The sequence below is a fragment of the Typopeltis vanoorti genome, chromosome 25 (genome assembly GCF_054136105.1).
Source record: "Typopeltis vanoorti isolate ZY-2024b chromosome 25, IOZ_Tvanoo_1.0, whole genome shotgun sequence".
NCBI lineage: Eukaryota > Metazoa > Arthropoda > Arachnida > Uropygi > Thelyphonidae > Typopeltis > Typopeltis vanoorti.
Genome location: NC_143573.1, coordinates 21,942,018 through 21,958,180, shown reverse-complemented (window position 1 = coordinate 21,958,180; position 16,163 = coordinate 21,942,018). Strand labels below are relative to the sequence as shown.

The window sequence follows — 16,163 nt, the reverse complement described above, 5'->3', positions numbered from 1 at the left end:
TATTGCTCTGTATAATGCTCCACTTACCCTATTTAGTTGTTTTGAAAAGCTTTTCTCTGAAGGTATTGTATGCCTTTTCCAGATCTGCAAAACTTTAGTGCAGACCTTTGCTATTCCCAGGATTTATATTCCCAGGATTTCTCAACTATTTGTGGTAAAGTGAAAATCTAATCTTGACAACCTCTATTTGGCCTGACAACAGCTTGATCTTCTCCTAGTTTACCTCCATAATTTTTCACAACCTCTGTTTGAATAAATTTTACCTAGAACACTTAGACAAATTCCTCTGTAATTCTTATATTCAGCTTTATTCCCTTTGTAATAGATGGGGAAACTATGAAAGCTCTACTAGAATCATCTCAAATCTGACCTTCTGACCTGGTCCTCTGAATTATGCTGTAGTCAGTGCAGAACTTTTATACCTCCATAAACAAGCATTTCTGATCAAATATCATCTACTCCAGCTGCTTTTCCACATTTTGAATTTTTGACAGATTTTACTACATCAAGTATTGTGTATTCCTGTTTGCATTCCGCTTGAAAATTTTCTACCCACATTTTGATAGCACTTGTTGTGCTTAATAGTCATTCAAAGTAATTACTCCGAACATCAAAGATATTCTTATTTCCAGTTTTCATGTCATCTTTGTCAGACTCCGGTGAATGGAACAGAAGACATAATCAAGAACTATATGAAGTCTATATATTTCGACCTCTAGTTGATTCTAGCTTGCAGAGCAAGATGGCTTGGACATGTGGAAAGAATTGGTGAGGAGAGAAAGGCAGAAGAAACATTCAAGATGAAGCCTCATAGAAAGTGATCTAGCAGTAGACCATGGATGCTTTTGGAGGATAATATCAAAAGAGACTTAGATGAGATAGGAATCTAAGACTGGAATGAAAGAATTGAAGACAGAAAGGAATGGAGGAAGTTGGTACAAGCAGCAAAGAATCTTAGAGGTCCAGAAAGCTGAAGAAGAAGAAGAAGAAAGAACTTTTACACATAACTTAGCCAGATTACATTCTACTGTGTATTCTTTTATGACATCTGCTCTGGTTGGCTGAGTGGTTAATGTATCCGCTGTCCAGCTGAAAGGCTGCAGGTTCGAATCCCACCATGGGCATGGACGTGTGTGCTTGTCTGTGAAAATACTAGTGGTGGTTGTAGGCAGTAGATGGCATTGGTGTAGTTGTGGTTTGTTGGTGGAGACAGAGAGCTGTAGAGTATGTGCCCTCCCTTGATGAGGCTATGGACTCTCTGGAGGTGTCAGGTAATAATAATAATAATAATAATATTTGGTAGGAATTTTCAGTATACTGTCTTCTTTCCCAGTACTGTTCCTTTACCTTCTTATATCCAACATGGTGTTCTTATTTTTCTATCCCTGCAGAAAACTTCACCATATGCCTCTCTAGTTGAATAAATCCATGTTTCCTTCAAGGTTTGCCACTGAAACTCCAAGGTTTGGTTCTTGTTTTTGAACTTTGTTTTTTTCTTCAATAAAATGTATGTAGTTGAGTCTACAGTTTACCTGTAAAAGCTACTCAATTTCACTTCTTTTGAAAATTTTTTTATATACTGTTCTTATCAATGTGATATTCACAATTATCATAATTAAAATTAATATTGTCAAAATTGCCGATCGCTACTTTGTCTAACTTCATTTCACCTCCCCCCACCCAACACCACAAAACTCGATCATATTAAAGAGCATTGTCAACAACCTTGTAAAAAATACAGACTGGATTTGCCTGCTAAAAATAAATGATACTGTAACTTTGTAACTTTATATGAGAACTTCCAACTAATCTTCACAGAAATATACAAAAAGGCAACAAAGCTGACACTAACGAGGTGACAAACTGACAATAATCCATGGATAAATGGTGACATTCTAAATAGTATTTTCTGTAAATGAAAATCTAGGGAAAAGACTAAAAAAGTCACCCAATAACATTCATCTACAAAGATGACAAAGATATAAAAATACAAGAAATCGACTAACAACAAAAATTCGTAGAGCAAAAAGACACTACTACTATCAAAAATTTGTGGAATATAATGAAAACAAGAAGAAAACATGGGCTACACTTAACAAATTACTCAAAAGAAAAAAAAAATTCACCACAAGATTTTATAGCAAAAAGCTTTGGCCAGAACATGAAGCAAAAGGACCTGCTAGACCTATTCAACTACTCCACAAATAATATCACACAACTCAAAAAAGATAATCTACCAATGATCAACAAAAAATTACCAACACAAAGTCAACAGCAAACCATGTATTTTCCACCAGTAACAGAACAGGAACTGAAGGAAGTGCTGTTACAGCTAAAAACAAAGACTACTCCAGGAATAGACAAAATAAGGCTCACAGACCTTTTAGCACACCTGGAACAAATAAACCCTATATTTCTGAGACTAGTGAACATAATATCTCACAGTATTATTCCACAACAACTAAAAACTGTGATAATCACATCAATTTACAAACATGGCAAAAGAAACGATACACAGAACTACAGACCAATAGTTAACCAACCAGGTGACATAGCAAGCCAGTTATATCGAAAATTCTTGAAAAAATAACACACACTAGACCAGTGCTTCCCAAACTGTGGGCTGCAGCCCCCTTGGGGGTCATAGGTTTTGTTGAGGGGGGGGCGTGAAATAATGAAAACAAATTTAAAATGTTTTAAGACTAAGTAGATTTTTTTAAATCTTAAAAGTAACGTATTTAATTTTTATTTATTATTTCTTTTTTATATTTTAATGGAAAAAATCACACACTGGTGCTTCCTGCGTATTTCGCCGTTTAATGAATATTAGTAAATAGATGCTTATTCATATAAATTTCATTTCAAAGCAGAAATCTAAGAATTGCAGTTTCAAATATTTCACCTGATATTGACTGTGTAGCAGTATTGAAACACGTCCATCACATTAATTTGTTATTAAACTTTTTATGTTTTTAATTCTTTCTTTATTACTAATCGTTTTACGTTTCATGTGCTTGTACTGCAAATGTACAATAACAATATATTTATCTATATAAAAATATGAGATAATGTGCCATGCCAAATGTGTATGTAAGATGCTAAAAAGGTAATATTTGCATTTTATTTTTGCAATATTCGCTGTGTATGTTTTGTATTGAATATAAATACAATAAATATTATAATAATATATGTCTATATTACGATTTTTTTTCGAGGGGGGGGTGAAATATTTTAATTTTTCCAAAGGGGGCCCTGACATCCAGAAGTTTGGGAAGCACTGCACTAGACTACAGAACTATTTAGAAAAGTACAACATTATATCAGAAAACCAATATAGCTTCCCACAAAAAGCATCATCACCTTATAGGAAGATATTTTCGACATCATGAACATAGCTCTTGATAAAAACAAGTTTGCTTTCCTCATGTTTATTGACTTAACTAAAGTTTTTGATACACTTTAACATGATATACTGCTGACCAAACTACATCCAATTGGAATAAGAGGGACAGTGCATACCTGGTTCAGAAACTATCTCTCAAACAGAACAAGTAACAAAAATAGGCACACATTGCAGCAGGGATATACAGATAAAACACAGAGTCCCACAAGGTGCTATGTTATCACCCTACCCTGTTCAATGTATACATTAATGACATTCACAACTTGACCACACGTGAAGTAAAATATATCAATCTGCAGATGACACCGCGCTACTAGCAGTCCACAAAGACATCAACACTGATCTTTCCAAAGCACAACAAGACCTAAATGAAATCACAACTTACTTCTACCAAAACTCAATTTGGTAGAAGTAAGTTTGACTCAACAACGCTTTTTGGTGCTATTATAATAAATAGCACCAAAAAGCACTGATGTTAACCCCTTAACATACAAAGACGTCTGTGACACGTTTTTTGTTTATTGCACAAAATTGATTTTGAATTTTGGTTTCACATATAAATACAACCGAATATAGATGCTAGACAATCTTGTGCGTATTTCCTTTCAGCCGAGAAAAGTTGCCAACGGCGTGTATTGGCATTTGTTTGTGTTTGCACAAATTCATCATTATTTTTCAAATAATGATGAATTTGATCCAGCAAATCACCCTCGCCCAAAAAATTGGCAGAAAAATGACTGCTTTCTGATTTTTAATTGGTACATTAAGGGGTTAATTATACATAATCCGAGAATCACACGACCCGCACCACTATCACTACACTGTCACATATATTGCTACATTAACAACAAAAATAGCTGCCAATATCCCAACATCACACCCATAACACATGCAAAATACATTGGCCTTTACAGAGATTTCCACTGCAAATGGACAAATATGTAGAATACCTACATAATAAACTCCGCATCATTGCAGCAAAATTTTTCCAAGTAAAAGACGATTCCATGTAATGTAAGAAAACTCCTATATCACAGCATCTGCGAATTGCTACTCAGGTATGGCATAACAATCTATGCAAACACATCAAACAGCCATCTAGTGAAAATAGAAACATTACATCAGAAAATTATTTCAACAGTTATGTGGAGGCCTCACACATAACACCCAATAAGCAAACCCATCCATCTGTCTACCTTTCAGTAATGATATCCTCAACAGACTTCTGTAACACCATATCTCAAAAGCAGATATCCTTTTCTTATTTGACTTCTTTAGGTTCCAAGTCTCACATTCATGAGTCACTGTTGGAAAAACAACTGTATTCAAAATCTCTCAACTTTGTTCCCATGGAGATAGATCCATCCTTCCAGATTTTAGAAGTCTCTGACGTTGTTTTAACCATTCCTAACCTTCATCTGACGTCTCAGCAATTCTTCACATTAATAATGGATTCCAGGTACTCAAACTTGCTGACTTCCTCAATTCTTTCTCCATTAAGGTACACTTGTTTCTCAAGAGCTTCCCTGTTTGTATTTCCTTTGAGAACCATAATCTTTGTCTTGCTAGGATTGAGTTGAAGTCCTGTGTTATTACTGATCTTGTTAACTTTGTCCAGAATTTGTCCTAGTTCTTCCTTGTTATTACAAAGGAGTACTGTATCATCAGCATACCTCAGAATACTGATCAATCTACCTTTTATCCTAATTCCTGTCATGTGTGAAGCATTAGATAATGCTTCACACATAACATAACGAGTGAGGAGAAAGTAAACATCGTTGCCTAACTCTTTTTCCAACCTGAAGCCAATCCATCAAACCAACACCTGTTCTTATCATGGCTTCTTGCTCCCTGTACAAGTTGGCTATCAACCTGATAGTGTGTTGAGGAAAACCCATTATTTTCATTACTTACCACAGTTTCACATGCTGAACACAGTCAAAATTTAGAGTAGTCTAAGAAATAAATGTGTAATGTGAAGAAATAATGTGTAATAAATGGATATAATTAGTCAGTATAATCTATCATTTAGGAAATTGTTTTGTATAAATGTACGTTATTAATGTGATTCTACTGTAATAATGAAATATTCATATTTTGCAAGAAAGATTCTGTTTTTAATCCAAGGTACTTACAAAACTTCATCCTGCAACTGATCTTGAGTGAAATTCATTGGATGATTAGTAACTGAAATACCATAGTATTGTGGATCTGTACCAGGTGGAAGATGTGCTCTCAACAGAACATTATTTATGGCATTTATATAAGATACAGAAGCAGCCCATCCAATGTTGTTAAACCATACCTATAAATAATAAGAATTATTAGTATTAATTCAATGGAAGATGCAAAATTTATACTGTGCCAATATTAGAAGAGAGATTTACTCTTTACTCTAGTAAAGCAACCATAGTAACTGAGATGGATTCTTTCTTAGAGTCAATAATCTGCATTCCCAAATTTGCCCAAGATTTTATTTATTTTTCCAGGAATATGTCTTTTATTTTAATGAATATTATAAATTTTAGTAATTATTTCTGGTAATAGCTTATTTACTTTAGTATATAAATTCACTGTGAAGAATTTATGGAGACTAAAACGCACATGCTGAAGTGATTACTTTACTTATAATTATGAAACTAACACTCGATGTTTCAACCTCAGTATCGAGGTAATCATCAGGAAAACAGACGTATGCACAGGACACAAGATACACGACACTACACAAAAGTAAGATAAATATAAATGCTTTGTTAATCATTTACCCCAGCCTGACCTCTGGTGAAAAAAAATTAATTTCATTAAATTAATAATAATAAATAAAAAATTATACATAAATATAAATTCATTAACAAAATAAAATAAGAATATAATAATAATATAACAAAATAAAAATAAAGTTTTATAGCAGAATTACATTAAACACATCTATAAAGTCCTCTTATATTCATTTTTTTCTGTGTGCTGGGGTTCTACTGTCATGTTCTGGATGCTATATAAGTTGCAGATGGGTCCTCCAGATTCTTGGAATTACTAATTCATCATTCTTGTTTAGATTCACATGATGTTTCAGCATCTCACAAGCTTCCTTGAAGTGCATGGTCTGACAGGCCTGATTTACCATAATGGAGGAATTTAATGTGGAGTTTATGTTCGTCTTTTCTTATTGGGATGGAGCATCCTATTTCCTCTAAGTAGGCTAGGTTGCAGGTGCACTGAATTTTGTAAACCCCTTGGAGGACAAGGTAGGAAAGAGGGATCTTTGGATGAGTTGAGTATGCTGCTTAATTTTGCAGGAGGTTTGAAAGTTGCCTTAATGTTGTATATGTGCATAAATGATGTACATAAAACATTTATTAACATCAGATACACATACATGAAATATTTACAATAATTTTTGCAAATGAAAAAGTTATTCCGAAAATATTCGTTTGAAGAAACATGACAACTAGTTTGGTCATCAACCTACACCATTAAATGTATTTCTGTGTATTGAAGATGGTTTATTAAGTTAGTGTTAGGTCTATGGAATGTCAGATATGAGGAGAGATTGAGGGAATGAAATTTAGAGCCTTGTGAATAGAAGATGGGATATGACTGAAACATATAAATTGGCAAGGAGTTATTGCCAAATTGATGCAGAGAAGAAATTTCAAAGAGCAGAGGGAGGTAAGTGTAAAACTAGAGGCCATCCATGGAAGCTGTGTAAGGAGGGTATGAAAAGGGTGGTGAGAAGCAGGTTCTTTGCATGGAAAGTGATTGGTGAGTTGAATGTATTGCCTGAAAATGTGGTGAGTGCAGAAACTGTGAATGGGTTCGAGGTACACGGTTTGATGATTTTTTGGCATGAGTCCCACGATGAGTCCTTTGATTCCATGGAAGTCAGATGTTAATAATAATAATAATAAATTATCTCCTTCATTAGTGATCTTTCACTAGTGAGGAAGTATACAGTGGATGTTGCTTGCCCTTTCACACGGATCAACTAAATGTAAATGAGCATTCACATAATCACTGTCATCTACATGATTTTTGCATTCTAATGTAAATATCTGTGCTATGAAAATGATATTTAGAAGTATGAACCTTTATTTTCTATTTTAATTAAATTCTCATTGCTTACAAATCTTGGTTTTGAAGAAGCACATAATAAATATTCAAAACAAGAAAGAAGCATTGTGCAACTGTCATTTTTTGGAATGAAGAGATGGCATCTGGTGGAAAAAGAGAATGAATTTCTTGAGTTTTCGAGAGGCAATTACCTTAGACAGTAATCTATAACAAGTGAAGATCAAGGGACTTGGATTAGATCATTTGCTGGATGCTGTTATAAATGAGGTACTAACTTACTCTCTGGCTGGTGAGAGAGACCATGATGTGATCACTGGGTAATGCAAGCCATAAGAGGACTCTTGTAAGAAAGGGATGCATATGGAACTCTAAGGCTGGTGAGTAGGAAAAGGTCAGGAAATGAGGAAAGGAGATTAATGAAACTTGGACTCTAATCAAGAACTATCTAGCAGAGGTGATGCATGAATGTATTGCATGGTTAAGGAGATTAAATAAGGTAGGTGTGAAATGGATGAATAAAAAGGTGAAACATGACATCTGAAAGCAAATAGCATTATAGAGGCAGCATTTGCATGGTAATGCAGCAAAATTGCAGTTTAGCAGCAGTGAGCTAATGAGAACAAAAAATCTGGGTGTTTTTTCAAAATGTGGCCAGTAAAAGAAAGAATACTTATGAACAGATGTATCAGTTGGTGAAAATGGTAGAATGATAACTGCTGTTGAAGATAACAATATTAAATGAGCAGTTTTTAAAGGCATTTCATCTTTATGAATGTGACATCATGCAGAACTTGAATAAAGTGGGAAGGATAAGAGAGGGACTGATGGAGAGTGGTGAGTAGAAACCATATAATGAAGTAAACTTGATGTTAATATGAAAAGCCAAGTGGCTATTTTTTTCTGGTGAAGTTGATCAGTTAATGGGATAAAAATCCCTTATTGTTTTTCAGCCGGTAAGCGAAACAATGATCGAAAACTACAATCTGAACGTTTCATGCCGATGAACTGTCAGCGTATCCAAGCGTAAGTGACCACTTGGTAGTGCCACACCACGGCAACTCGTTGCAAAGGTGGAGCAAGATCCCTCACTGTTCTTGATATTTTCTCATAATGTAAAACACACGGCTCTTAGGAGATGTAATACTGTTTTACATTATGAGGAGAGGTCACTACCCAGACCGGTTTCAACCTTTTTTGAGGTCTCATCAGTGAGTAGCTAGACCTAGAATATCAGAGTTTAAGTGAAAAGAACTTACATACTTTTGCTATACGATTGCCAGAAAGGTGTGTCACTATATTATATTATTATAACATAGTATAACTAAGATGAAAAGCCAAACGGCTATTTTTTTCTGGCGAAGATGATCAGTTAATGGGATAAAAATCCCTTATTGTTTTTCAGCCAGTAAGCGAAACAACGATCGAAAACTACGATCTGAACGTTTCATGCCGATGAACTGTCAGCATATCCAAGCGTAAGTGACCACTTGGTAGTGCCACATCACGGCAACTCGTTGCAAAGGTAAAGCAAGATCCCTCACTGTTCTTGATATTTTCTCATAATGTAAACATACGGCTCTTAGGAGATGTAATACTGTTTTACATTATGAGGAGAGGTCACTACCCAGACCGGTTTCAACCTTTTTTGAGGTCTCATCAGTGAGTAACTAGACCTAGAATATCAGAGTTTAAGTGAAAAGAACTTACATACGTTTGCTATACGATTGCCAGAAAGGTGTGTCACTATATTATATTATTATAACATAGTATAACTAAGATGAACCAAACGGCTATTTTTTTCTGGCGAAGTTGATCAGTTAATGGGATAAAAATCCCTTATTGTTTTTCAGCCAGTAAGCAAAACAACGATCGAAAACTACGATCTGAACGTTTCATGCCGACGAACTGTCAGCGTATTAAACTCTGATATTCTAGGTCTAGCTACTCACTGATGAGACCTCAAAAAAGGTTGAAACTGGTCTGGGTAGTGACCTCTCCTCATAATGTAAAACAGTATTACATCTCCTAAGAGCCGTGTGTTTTACATTATGAGAAAATATCAAGAACAGTGAGGGATCTTGCTCCACCTTTGCAACGAGTTGCCGTGGTGTGGCACTACCAAGTGGTCACTTACACTTGGATACGCTGACAGTTCGTCGGCATGAAACGTTCAGATTGTAGTTTTCGATCGTTGTTTTGCTTACTGGCTGAAAAACAATAAGGGATTTTTATCCCATTAACTGATTGATGTTAATATGTTGTAAGGCTTGAGGATAACATGCACATTTTGAGGGAATGTGTCTTATATTGGGCCAAGTTCCAAAGAATTGGAAAGAGCAGAAAATTGTTCCACTTCATAAGAGAGGTAATAAGACTAACGCTTCAAACTATAGACTGATTTTTGTCTGTGTTAGTGAGGATCAAGATTCAGAGCAGTAGCATTTTCTATGATAGACAGCATGGAATTGCTGTTCTTTATCATAACAAGATGAGCATTGGACAAGGGAGAAGCACACACAGTGTTATATTTAGAATTTGCAAAGGCCTTTGATAAATGGCCATATGATAATCAGCAATTTGTCAAACTTAATTAAATTAGAACAGAAGGGGGTTTGAAAATTGATTAGTGTGCTGGTTTGGAGAATGAATATCAGCAAGTTTTGTTCAGAGATCATTGGAAGAGAAAAGTCATTAGTGTGTGTGTTCTAAGGGTCTATTTTGGAGCCATTCCTGTTTAATTTTCATGTTACTAATATTGAGAAAGGTGTAAATACAGATATGTAGTTGTGCAAGGTGTGGAAGAACTACAAATAAGCAGAGTTGTATCTTTATAAAAGAGGACTTGGCTACGGATAAGTGAATGAGAAATTGAGTGAGTGAGGTTAAATGTTGCCAAGTTAAGGCTTCTAAAATTCAGGTAGCAAAGACTGGATGTAGAGTATAAATTGGTGGGAATATCTTAGAGAAGGTGAAGGAGATTATGGAATTGGAAGAAGCAGTCCTGGAAAAGAAGAAAGCATACAAAAAAGTTCTTAGCAAATAAGTCGGCAGATACCCTAAACGAATAAAGAGCAAAATGTAAAAGAACTAATCTATATGTAAAAGTAGATAAACAAATGCCATGAGAAGACTTTGGTAACAGTATAGAAAAAAAATAAATATCAGGAAGATGGCAAAATGTTCTCGAAGTAATAAGACGTTAAAAAATTGAGGAAAGATTACTGTAAAAGGAATCAAAGATGATAAAGGTTACATGAAAACTGACGATAATAATATTCCAGATGTCTGGAGTAATTATTTTGGAAGACTGTTACATGCACCAAGCAGTGACAGAACTGTATTAGAACATTTTCGAGAGGAATGTAAAGAGGATTACATATTATACTCGAGAAAGAAAAAGCCATCAAAAATTTGCAACGTGGAAAGACAGCTGGAGTAGATGATATTCGACCAGAGATGCTTAAGTACAGAGGTATAAAAGTTTTGCAGTGGCTACACTGTATAATTCAGAGGGCCTGGACAGATGGGTGAATTCCAGATGATTGGAGTAGACCTTTCATAGTACCCATCTATAAAAAAAGGGAATAAATCTGAATGTGAGAATTACAGAAGTATTTCCCTACTGAGTGCTCCTAGTAAAATTAATGCAAGTATTATTATTATGTGAAACCTCCAGGGAATCCAAGGACTCATCATGGGAGGACACTCTACTTTGCTAAATACATCTCACTTTCTCACTACTGCTTAATTCTCAAATGTCGTAGGCAACATATAATAGAGAGAACAAGAGGTTCGAGAGTTTTGGATTTAGTCATAGCATCAGAAGAGATGACAATAAGTGCGATCACATCTCTCCCACCAGTTAGAGAGAAAGAGTGACCATGTAGTTTTGACTTTGAAGATGAATAGTCATGCAGGTGTATCAAAGAAAAGGGAACATATGTGGAATTATAAGGCAGGTGATTATAATAGTCTTAGGTATCAACTAGGGGCAGTTCCATGGAGGGCAGAATTGGAAGGTCAGGATATCATTAGTGCTTTGGAAATTGTGAAGGAATATTTGTTAGCAGCAATAGTAAACTGTATTTAGCTTACTATTGTTGCTGTGAAGGGGACACAATTTGGCATAAAGTGGATGACAAACAATATCAATCAGGAACTGCAATTGAAAAATAGATTATGGAAGAGATATAAGGAGAGGGGTGGAGGGCAGATACATGAAGAATGTAAGACGCAGGCCCGGAGAGTGACCAGTATGGTGAGGAAGGCAAAACTGGAATATGAGAAGAGATTGGCACTAAGATCCAAAGAAAATCCTATGGAATTTTTTAGCTATGTGGGCAGTAGGAGGAGAAATGATTGTGGAAGAATCACTGCAGGATAAAAATGGCAATTGAGTGACTGATGCAGAGGACATAGTGGAGTTGTTCAATGAGCACTTTATTGGATTATTTCATCCTGAAGAAGAAGGTTTTAATACTAGAGGGGTAGGGCAGGTTCAGGGTTTAGAGGTGCAAGAGGAGAGTGTGTGTGTTCCAAATACTGAGTACTCTGGATATTAGTAAAGCTGTGGGACTGGATGGTATTTCACCATGGGTTTTGAAAGAATGTGCTAAAGAACTGACAGATCCGTTGACCTGGCTCTTCAATAAAAGTCTGGCTGCGGGAAAGGTACCCAAGGTATGGAAGGAAGGAAAGATAGTGCTGCTGCACAAGGGTGGTAGCAGACTGAAGTGTCTAATTATAGGCCAGTTTCTGTGTGATCAGTAGTTGTTAAGGTGTTGGAGAAATTAGTGAGGGACTATATATAGTGTTGGGCTGATGAGGGTAATGTTATCTGTCAGAATCAACATAGATTTGTTAAGGGACTCTTTTGCTTTAGTAACATGATTGCCTTTTATAATAAAGTGACAAGAGCAGTTGATGTAGGAAAGGCGTACACTGCCATTTTTTCGGATTTTGCAAAGCCATTTGACAGTGTGCCACATGATAAACTTATATTTTAGTTGCAGCAAATGGGTTTAAATGTCGGGTTAGTCAAATGGATTCAGGAATGGCTATCTGATAGGTATCAGAGAGTTGTGTATGGTGGGGCAATATCAAGGAAGCAGAAGGTTACAAGTGGGGTTCCACAGGGCTCAGTACTGGGACCTGTATTGTTCAACTTTTATATCAATGACATTGTCAATGGATTGCTAGAGGATATTCAGTTGTTTGCAGATGATGTAAAGCTGGGAAGGGTTATCAGTAACAGCGCAGATGCAGCAGCCCTGCAAGAGGATTTAAATAAACTAGACAGATGGGCAAATGAATGGGTATATTGGTTTAATGCAGCAAAATGTAAGGTCTTGAAGTTTGAGATCCATCGATGGGAGAATGCATATTTGATTGATGAGCTATACTGGAGGAAGTAGGGAGTCAAGAGAACTGGGGATGATGATTGATAGAAAACTGAAATTCAGGGGATGTATTGCAAAGGTGGTGAAGGTTACCCAGAGTATTGTTGCAATAGTGAGAAGGACACTGACCTGCAGAGATAAAAGTGTTATCATTCCGTTGTATTATAAGACCCTGATCAGACCACACTTAGACTATTGTTCTCAAATTTGGTCCCCAGGATTTGAAGGGGATAAATTCACTGTGGAAGGGGTACAGAGGCAGATAACAAAGATAGTTTTAGGACTGTACAATGTCAGTTACAAGGATTGACTGAGGGATTTTAAACTGTTGAGAGGCAGTTACAGGGTAGACAATGGGGAGTTCTTTCGCTTTGTGGAATGGCAGGTGGAATGACAAGGGGGGCCATTCCTGGAAGTTACAAATGGAAGCTGTGAGCAAGAGGGTGAGAAGTGGTTTCTTTGCATGGAGGGTGGTTGAACTGTGGAATGCATTGCTTGAGAGAGTGGTTAGAGCAAGAAACAGTCAATGAGTTCAAGGAGTGGTATGATAGACTTTGTGTTTCCTAAGAAGGACCTCCCACGATGAGTTTTTTTGACTCCATGGAGGCCTGAATAATAATAATAATAATAACAATAACTATGAAACTACTACCATCAATGGTATCTACTACTTCCTCTCATCACCAATAACAGTATTTTTGGTCGTTAAAAATTGCATGTGTTCTGAAGGTCGATTTGTCCATATGCAGGATTCAAAACCAGAGTTTCTGGGAGTAAAAATCTCTGCTACTGCTGTATGAGATCAGCTAACTCACCTTCAATTGAAAAAGCCCATATAAGGATTCCCCTGGTCACGACGAGAATCGAACTCATGTCTTTTCCAATTGAAGGGCGCAGTGTTCTGCTGTTCTTCAATTGCACTACAGTGCTAGGTGACATGCATTGGACAAGAGAGAGAATCATACACAGTGTTATGTATGGAATTTGCAAAGGCCTTTGTAATGGCTAAGAAAAATCGTGGAAGGCAAGCCGGGTGAAGAACAATGTGAATTCAGTCCAAATAGAGGTTGTCAGGATCAAATTTTTGCTTTAAGACAAATAGTTGAGAAATCTGAGGAATATAACAAGGATATGTATTTAAGTTGTGTTGATCTGGAAAAAGCAAATGACAAGGTGCCTGATTCTGGAAAAGTTTTTCAAAATGCTTCAACTGTAAGGGTGAATGGAACATTATACATTATAATACACGGTCTATATTTAATTTGTAAGAGTCAGCAGTTAGAATTGAAGGAAATACAGCAGATGGTTTGATGTAAAAACACTGGTAAGACAAGGATGTGCATCATCTCCACTGTTATTCATCATCCATATGGATCACATTATGAAAGAAAGTGGCATTAGGCCTGATATTAGAATTGGTCAGGATACACATCATCTCCACTCATGTGGATCACATTATGAAAGAAAGTGGCATTAAGCCTGACATAAGAATTGGAGATGTCAAACTTAGCTCTTTGCTTTATGCATATGATGCACTACTCCTAAACATACCTAGCACAAGTCTCTAGGATTCTCTAACTAAATTGAATAACACCTGTAACAAATTTGGTATGAAAATTAGCAATAAAAAGACCAAAACTATAAAAATAGGCAGGAGCACAGAAAACTGCATTCTGAATGGAGATCCTAAAAAACAAGTAAAATATTTCAGCTATTTAGGCACAGTTTTAGTGAAGATGGCAGTTTAAATATGCAAATAGACAAAGCTGGTATGGTGGGTAGATAGCTGAATAAATTTATATGGAATAAGAGAGAAATTAGCCAAAACACCAAACTAGCAGTATACAAGATGGTGTTCAAGTCAGTTTTAAGTTATGGAGCTGAGAGTTGGGTTAGAAATAAAGGACTTGAATTTGATGTCAAGATGGCAGGAAAGAGGCCCCGAGGAAGACCAGAGTCTAGATGTATTGATTTGGCCAGAAGTGACTTAAGAAGAATGAAATGTTAGATATGACAATACTGGAGTGTTCCCAAGTCATACACTAATTTGAAGGGAAATTATGGATAGAAGATTAATAATAATGTAAACTTAATCATGTAGTGCTGTCATAATAACCTGAACATCACTTGTGGGTACATATCAGGAAATGGATGATGTTGATGGTGAATAAGGATCTAAAATTTAGAGGATGCATTCCTAAAACAGTGAGAACAGTGCAACAGATTATAGCAATGATATAGACAATACTGATGTTGAGAAGTGAGGAGATTATGGTATCATGGCATGAGCCCTAATCAGGTGTCATATGGATTGTGGTGTAGAGATCTGATCACCTTGTTTTTCTAAAGGATAGGAAGAAATTTGAAATGGTTCAGAGATAATTGGCTAAGGTGGTTTCTGGTCTCTGGAATGCTGAATATAAAGAATGTTGAGAAAGTACAATTTGCAGTCTATTAAATGGGAGAAGGAGATACATAAGTTGATGAGCAATTATTATCAGATTGATGTGGAAGAGATATTTTAATAGAATGGGAGAAACAGAGGGAAAACAAGAGAATATTCCTGGAAACAATATAAAGAGAATATAAAGAGAAGAAACTTTATAAAGAGAATAGTTTCCAGGAATATTCTCTTGTTTTCCTTCTGTTTCTCCCATTCTATTAAAATATCTCTTCCACATCAATCTGGTAATAATTGCTCATCAACTTATGTATCTCCTTCTCCCATTTAATAGACTGCAAATTGTACTTTCTCAACTTTCTTTATATTCAGCATTCCAGAGACCAGAAACAACCTTAGCCAATTATCTCTGAATCCTTTCAAATTTCTCTCTGGTATGTGAGCAGGGGTGAAGAATAGGACTGTTGCAAGGGCAGTTTTGGGTGATTGGAATGTACTTCCTGAAAGTGTGGTGGATTCAGAGAAGGTGAATGAATTTAAAGCGTAGTATGATGAGCTGTGTGTGTGTGTGTGTGTGTGTGTGTGTGGAAGAGGGTAGTGCAACCTCTAACCATGAGTCTTTAGACTCTGGGGAGATCTGATGATGATGATAATAATAATAAATAGTTGCAAGCAAATTATTAATACATTGAAAAGTGATTTTGAACAAAAACAGGAAACTTGCAATGTCAAAATGGAAGTCATGCATTCAGGTTCCTTACTAAAGTTACTTGCCATAACTTTTATCTAACCAGACATAATGGCTTATTATAGATAAGCAACTTTGATTACCATAAGCATAATTTTGGTAATAATAGGCCAGCTAATCCTATCACCAAACTTTACAGAT

General features: G+C 36.0%; 1 protein-coding gene across 1 annotated transcript in view; it reads right to left on the bottom strand.

Annotated features, from left to right (window-relative positions):
• Positions 1-16,163, bottom strand: part of LOC150092596 (phospholipid-transporting ATPase ABCA1-like) — a 982,930-nt gene that overhangs the window by 286,765 nt on the left and 680,002 nt on the right. The window contains exon 35 of the mRNA XM_090414749.1: positions 5,539-5,708. Within this exon, the coding sequence (XP_090270875.1) occupies positions 5,539-5,708 (170 nt within the window). The remainder of the gene's footprint in view (positions 1-5,538; positions 5,709-16,163) is intronic.